Raw genomic sequence first — 8,135 nt, forward strand, 5'->3', positions numbered from 1 at the left:
CCACCATTGTGAAGAAAACTAGCGTGTTTATGTATAACGGAGAATAACGAGGGTCTGGGTATGAGTTTGGATTGCATTATTCCACACGGAATACCAAACTGACCCCTTGCTTAGTCTCCGGACCAAGTGTAGCCTGCCAAAAAAATAAAGGCAAAGCCACACCACAGGGAACACCCCGAGAGGGTGCTGACCTTTTGCACGTGGTTTGTGCTATGCAGGTAGGCCTACACTGGTCCCCCCGACTAGTCTCTCTCTGAGTGCTCTGTTCCATGCCGGCCCCTGGGACGGAGTGCTCTCTGAGAGACACGGCCTCGGCACGGCCTAGAGGACAAGGCGCTCTCTGAGGGCTTTGTCCTTAACCCAGCCTTGGGGTGTGAGCTCTGTTCTTAATTCAACCTTAACCAGCATTTTCTGGTTTGACCCAGAACATAAAGTTTATAGAAAAACTTAACTCTAAACTTCAATTTAATTTTAACTTTATTTTTTTGCTTCAGTACTTATACGGAAGCGATAGGATTCTACTCCGTGGCAGATTCAAAACTTATATAATAAGTTATTTCGTCAATTCACCACGATGGATAATGCTATTGATATCGAGCGTCTTTTATAGCCTCCGTGGCTTCGGCAGCATCTGATTGGTCGACTGGTTCCATTGATATGCAGATGAGCGAGCAAAAAATTAGTTTTACGAATTTCGACATAGACCTCCATTTTAACGAAATCGCCCTCTCAATACAAAGGAATAGTCTCTCGCCCTCTCTCTCTCGGTTTTATATAGGAGGGGGCGGAGTCTAACCGAAATTCAGGGGCTCCCCATAGAAAATGCATTGGAGAGGATTCTGAGTGAAAGACTCAAAAATCGCCACTTCGGCCGACCGGCCGCCGACTCGGCTGAGGAAACCAACAAGCAGAAAGTGCAACAACTTACAAACAGAAGTGTAAAGATCGAGAGATCGAGACAGTTTTTAAAAACTTTTTTCTTTACTTTGTTACTGTTAAGTGCATAAGCATGATGTTCCACATGATTAGATCTTGAACTGCTCCACCAGGTCCATCAGATCTTCTGAAAGTTGTTAAGCACTTGAAGAAACTTTTAACAATAAAATAAAGTAAAGATACGCAGTAACTTTAAGAACAAGTCACATTGTTTAATTTTCTCTTAATTTGACATAAAGGTTCTTTACCAGAGTAAAAAGTTCTTCACACCCAAACTCCAATTTAAAATAAAACTGAAAGTGGTTCTTCTTTGGCGTCGCTCAGAAAACCTTTTGTAGAACCTGAGTTCCTTTTGTAGAACCTTGAGAACGCTGGCTGGCGTTTCAGAAACTGAAAAAGTGTGAAAGACAAAAAAATAGATATTAGACTCTGAATACATCACAGCCCAAACAAAACTCTAATAGAAGATTAATATTGTTGCAAGAGTTTCAGTGTACTGTGAAATATCTAAGAGTCGTTACAACCAGAATTTGCAGCGAGGTCTGTGTGTTTGTCAGTTTTTGACTTAATTTATACAGTGTAACAGAGATTCTTGAGAATAAAACTCAGAATCTGTCATACATTAACTTTGAAACATATCATCTATACTACATACCCAAAAACTAGATAGTACAAGTAATTAGAACAAAATTGGAACACACTGTGATTCTACAGATCAGAGTAATCGGCTAAATCATTTGTAGTTGATAATGCAAAATCAAACAGCAACAACTTTAGCGCCACCATGTGGAGTAATGAAGCAGTAACTTTAGTTAGCCAGATTAGGGGGAGAGTCTTAGGGAGTTTAGAGCTCCTATAATTTAATAAAAATATCCATATTTAAAGCCAATAAATGTCAATACGATACAATATAATTTGAATGATGACAAGTCAGCATGTTAAGACTTTGGGTATTATAGCTTCTATGTAGATTTTGTCTGAATTTGTCTTAGTTTGGTCTCTTTTTAAACAGGAATATAATCATTAAATAATTAAAATAATTAAAATAAGTACCTGACTTCACTGCTCTTCTGTTCTCTTTGTCTGGAATTGCTCTGTTGGCATCTTGTGTCTTCTGAGTCTGATGTTCTTTGTGGTCAGAAATCCTGCGGAAACACACAAAAAAAAGCTGTATACAAGCCTGGATTGACATTTCCTCAAACTTCCTACAAATTTCAAATTTAGTTACAATGTAAAGAACAACTGGCAGATTTCCCTTAATGGTGAAAAGTGGGGAAAAAATATACATAAATATTATATAATACCTTTAGCCCACATACAATATACTTTTTACTTAAAACTTTATTTTTATTATTCAGATTAACTTGCAACTCTTAAAGAAGAACTAGTGAAACAGACGTGGGGTTTAGTGAAACATGATGAGTAAGAACTTTTGTTGAACAGCCTCCATCACTGTTTCCCAAATACAGACCTTTAGCCGATTCTCTCAACAGGCTCACAGTGCTAGAGGCACAGCGCTGCTCATGCAAAGAAATAACTATTTTTACACCATTAATAAACTCAAATTTGCCTGGTTTTAAATGTCAGGGTTCTCAGAATTCTACCAATAAAGTGTGGAAATACTTTGAGTTTGTTATTGGTGTAAAAACAGCCATTTCTTTGCATAAGCAACGCTACGCCCCGATCACCAGCACTGTAAGCCTGTTGAGAGCATTGGCTAAAAGCGCTGTATTTGAGAATGTTAAGGGTGAATAGAGGTGGGCTATTAGACAACAGTTCGTACTCATGATCATGTTTCACTACAACAAAGTCCACTTCGCACCGGAGTTCTCCTTTACAGAGCAACACTGACCACAGCAGATTCAAGCTCTTCAGGAGAACACAGCAGCTTCCCTATTGGCCAGACTGGGAAGTCCATGCCTAGTCCACGATCCTCAGTCGTGACTCAGTTGTATGTTTAACTATTACCAAGAATTTTGATAAACAATCACATGCTGCACGATAATAATAAAAAAACTACTATTACTACTACTAATAATAATACAGTATATTTTGCGTTCTGAAGCAGAGAAGTGCAGAAAAGTGCTTACAAGTGCAGTGCAGGCTTAGCGATGACAGGCGATGACACGTTATGCAGCTTCCTCCTCTTCCTCATCCTCCTCCTCGGGCGTGTAATCTTCATCCGTGGACTCGCTGTTGTCCTGCTCTTCCTCCTCTTCGCTTCTCATCTCCTCCTCATCCTCCCCATCTTCCTCATCTTCCTCACTGCCTTCATCCTCAGTTTCTTCTGTCTCCTCTTCATCCTCCACTCCCTCATCCCCCTCGTTACCGGCACCTGTGGAAGAGATCAGGACACGCAGTGTTAATGATGAGAAACACCAGTCTCATAGATCACAGCCAAATTAACCTACAGTTACAGGATCTACAGGAATCTCCAGTGTAATCTGTTGTTCCTGACTTGTGCGTCACGCAGCAGTATGGGTACAACACTGCTTCTTTTTCTTCTTCTATTGTTTAATGGATGATGACAGCCTGACTCAACGTCCTGTATTTAGTCTGAAAGTCTGAGTCTAAGTCACCTAAGGGCGTTTTAACACCTGATATAGATATGTTGTATCTATTGTATCTATTTCTAATTTCTCAATAAAAAGGTTAAAAAAAGAATTAAAGCTATGTTCAATGATAAACATTGTAAACATTGTATTGCAAATAGCATTTGCTGTTGAACATTACTTTACAACTCATATAAATATATACTATACTATGTAAATAAAGCAATGGGCATTACATAGTTTGTAATAAAATGTTGAATAGAGCAAAAAAAAAAAAAAAATCAAAGGTTCATGAGGAAGGTTAAAATCAGGAGCAAGAACACAAAACCTACAAATACAAATGGGATTATTTTCCAGCACAATGGATAATGCGTCATTTACCCTATCTCTTCTGTTAACGATCTTAACGATGGTAATTTAGTGGGGGATTATTCACTATTATGTTTGACTGAATTCCAGCTCTCTGTCAGAATCCGACTCCCCTTTGCGTACACGCTCCACCCCGCAGCAGAACTGGGGTAAAAAAATTCTCCTCATATTCCTTTTATTTCTGTTTATAAATTAGGGTTAATCTACTGTTACGGTAAATTAATGAATTCCCAGTCTAAGCATTTGTGATTATATTGCTACGTGAAGCGTTTGCAAACCTGGTTTGTTTAAAGACTGACATCTAGAAAAGTGTTTTCACAGTGCAAAAAAAACGGTCCATGATTAACTGTTTAACAGTGTGAAAAAACTCTTTAAAGTTGACTGAAGATTTGTACTAATTGTACTTAGTTATTATAGGATGTCCTGTTTCTTCTCCGTTTATCACTGATATGACATTGATACTTATTTGATAAAGTGACCCAAAACATCGTTCTCTCCTTTGTGTTTCACTTAATTTAAATATGTTCTACTTTTGTCTTCTTGTGTAAAAATTGAAATTAAACTACAGTCATTTAAATATGCAGCCAGTTACCTGTATCTTACACTCATAAGTGAACAGAGAGTGAATTAGAAACGTGGAGACGTTATTTAGAGTAAATTAGTATAAGAGTGTGACTGAAATTGATCTCAACACCAAATTTTAAGCTAATTTTCTTTTTTTTTTTTTTTAAGATTTAAAATAATCACAAAGTAAGTGAAGTTAGACTTAAAACAAGAAAAAACGCAGATTTTTTTTTTTGTTTAAATTTGGACTCAAAAATGATTTACAAGTAAGATTGATTAAAATCACTGTAACTAAAATAAGCCCAATAGGTTTACATTTACAAATGTTCAGTAAGGCAAAAAAAATCTCAAAAACATCGCAGAAAAAAAAATATATATTTTTTTTGCTTTAAGTAAAAAGTGGAATGAGCCACATTCAATGCAATTTAACTGGACACCTGTTCAGTTTAAATTCTGAGCTTGTGGTTAAACATGGTGACGTACAAGTGGCAGAACCTCACCCCTAGTCCTGAGAGAGGCTTAAATAGTGTGTGTTTAATATTGTGGAGAGAACAGTTTAGAACTGCAGGAGCACTGAGCTACCTGTGCACTAATGACCAGCAGCTCATTCCAATCTCACTAACAGCCCTACTGACCACCATTCCAACTTTTTCTAGAGTTAAACACCAGTCCTCCCACTATAAACCCAACTACCAAACAAATCTCACATACAGACACTTTAAACAGCTGCTTACCTCCACCTGAGAACCGCCATGTGCTTCCTGTCACCTGATTAGAGAGTAAATAAATAACAGTGCTGCCCTCCTGTGGACAAACTCAGTATTACAGCTTCTCTGATTAGAACACTGCCCTCCTGTGGACAAACTTAGTATTACAGCAGCTCTGTCTATAGTGCTGCCCTCCTGTGGACAAACTCAGTATTACAGCTACTCTGATAAGAACACTGCCCTCCTGTGGACAAACTCAGTATTACATCAACTCTATTTAGAATGCTGCCCTCCTGTGGACAAACTCAGTATTACAGGTACTCTGATAAGAACACTGCCCTCCTGTGGACAAACTCAGTATTGCAGCAACTTTGATAAGAACACTGCCCTCCTGTGGACAAACTCAGTATTACAGCAACTTTGATAAGAACACTGCCCTCCTGTGGACAAACTCAGTATTACAGCAACTTTGATAAGAACTCTGCCCTCCTGTGGACAAACTCAGTATTACAGCAACTTTGATAAGAACACTGCCCTCCTGTGGACAAACTCAGTATTACAGCAACTTTGATAAGAACACTGCCCTCCTGTGGACAAACTCAGTATTACAGCAACTTTGATAAGAACACTGCCCTCCTGTGGACAAACTCAGTATTACAGCTACTCTGATAAGAACACTGCCCTCCTGTGGACAAACTCAGTATTACATCAACTCTATTTAGAATGCTGCCCTCCTGTGGACAAACTCAGTATTACAGGTACTCTGATAAGAACACTGCCCTCCTGTGGACAAACTCAGTATTGCAGCAACTTTGATAAGAACACTGCCATCCTGTGGACAAACTCAGTATTACAGCAACTTTGATAAGAACACTGCCCTCCTGTGGACAAACTCAGTATTACAGCAACTTTGATAAGAACTCTGCCCTCCTGTGGACAAACTCAGTATTACAGCAACTTTGATAAGAACACTGCCCTCCTGTGGACAAACTCAGTATTACAGCAACTCTGATTAGAACACTGCCCTCCTGTGGACATACTCAGTATAACATCAACTCTATTTAGAATGCTGCCCACCTGTGGACAAACTCAGTATTACAGCAACTCTGATAGGAACACTGCCCTCATGTGGACAAACTCAGTATTACAGATTCTCTGACTAGAACACTTACTTCACTACATATTTTGGATGAGTTTAATAATTTTACGATGATGTTTTGATGATACATTTTTATGTGCTGCATTTTTAGTCAATACAATTATAACTGCATCAAAAATCATATTAAGCTGATTTTATTAGAAGACCTCACTACTCCTGTTCAGGAGTGTTTAAAGGCTGTTCTTTTTGCAAAAGCAGGATCTAATTAATATTGATGTACCATTTTATACCACTGTTTTTGCATGTATATAACTCAGTAGCAGTAACGCTAGTGACTTTCCTGCCTTAAACTCATTTGCTGAAGAAAAAATGAACTATATAGATCGGATTTCTTTAATGTTTTAGCAAAATAAATCAGTCTATTTTATAAATACCAACTAATATCCTGGTCAAGTGTTAAGTTACTTTGTTTAATTTGAGTTTTAGCCGATTAGCTCCGTTAATCCCTATTCATTTTGGTCTACCTCGAGGTCTCCCTCTGGCGGTTTTACAGTAATTTAATAAGAAGTGGGTAGTCTTGCTATAAACTGGCTTTGGTGTAGCTAGTTAGCTTAGCTGTTAGCTTAGCCATTATCCCAATACATGTAGCCGGATTATGTCAGTATCTCAGCGTTTTATCTAATATGAAGCGGCTAACAACAGTGATAGACGAGCATTCTGTCTATTTAATCGTTTAGCAGGTTTTAAAACACGCGATATAACAGAATTTTACAGCTAATTAGCATTATCGTAGCTAGCATTACAGGCTAGCATACTTTATGAGCGGCATATTCGCGCATTGACCTTCACTGTCAGGATGGCCGAGCGGTCTAAGGCGCTGCGTTCAGGTCGCAGTCTCCTCTGGAGGCGTGGGTTCGAATCCCACTTCTGACATCACCTTTTCATTTTTATCTCTTTACACCAAACTTATAGACCCAAATTAAAATTAATACATGTGAACATGCTGTATTACAATACTATAATTTACACAAATATAACTAAATAAATGCAAAGTCATTGTACATCTGTAAACCTGTACACACCAGACACTTCACTACATACCTGCATACAGTACCAGTCAAAAATCTGGACACACTTCTTGTCATTTAGTGTTTTTTTTTTCTTTCTTTTTATGATTTATTACATTGTACATTTAAATACCGAAACTGTACACAAACAAATGCTTAATAAATGAGTTATTTGTATTATTATTTTACTGTTTACTTGAATTAGAAGATGTGTGCAAACTTTAGACTGGTACTGTATTTATGCACACGTATTATTTATTTAGTATTTTAAGTCATTGTCATTGTTGTTTGTCTCCGGTTAGATTCTAATGCATTTTTTTGTTACACATATTCTATTAATCGTGTACAGTGTTGTGTATATTTGTAGATATTTTTTTCTTTTACATATTCTTGCACTCTTTGTATTGAGTGAGATATTTATTTATTTACAGTTTACTGTATATATACTGCTTAGTTCAGCAGATAACATATACATCCCATATATCCTAGCAGCACACAGATCACTGATGTGAATGTGAACACTGAATTTTTAAATTAATTTAAACACCAGTCCCTAATAAGCTAACCTGGTGGTGGTGATAAATTACCTGACTAAATTAGCTAGCCATTTAGCTTACCTGTTCAGGAGAAAAGTTGCCAGCCTAGCGTCTGTCTTTAGCATTGGTCTTTGGTCGCTGAGCTTTCTTGAGACATGCTGAGGCTTTTTCAGCAGTGTAGCAGTGTAACCAGCCCGATTGCTAGCTTCCATGCTGCAGCACTGCTCGCTTGCTGTTGTGTATGGTACTGGCAACCTTGGGGGTGGAGATGGACTGCACAGTCCTAATAGGAATGTACTGCTGAA

General features: G+C 37.9%; 1 protein-coding gene and 1 non-coding gene across 2 annotated transcripts; one reads left to right on the top strand and one right to left on the bottom strand.

The window, feature by feature from the left end:
- Positions 1-962: 962 nt before the first annotated feature.
- Positions 963-5,237, bottom strand: LOC125787739 (major centromere autoantigen B-like; the record flags this gene model as incomplete). The annotated part of the gene is made up of 4 exons (XM_049472387.1): positions 963-1,326; positions 1,990-2,081; positions 3,027-3,271; positions 5,156-5,237. Coding segments are annotated over 2 exons (288 nt in total), but the record flags the coding sequence as incomplete, so codon positions are not given.
- Positions 5,238-7,077: 1,840 nt separating this feature from the next.
- Positions 7,078-7,160, top strand: trnal-cag (transfer RNA leucine (anticodon CAG)). The gene has a single exon. It is a non-coding gene; the product is annotated as a tRNA-Leu (tRNA).
- Positions 7,161-8,135: the final 975 nt, after the last annotated feature.

This window comes from Astyanax mexicanus, chromosome 25, assembly GCF_023375975.1.
Source record: "Astyanax mexicanus isolate ESR-SI-001 chromosome 25, AstMex3_surface, whole genome shotgun sequence".
NCBI lineage: Eukaryota > Metazoa > Chordata > Actinopteri > Characiformes > Acestrorhamphidae > Astyanax > Astyanax mexicanus.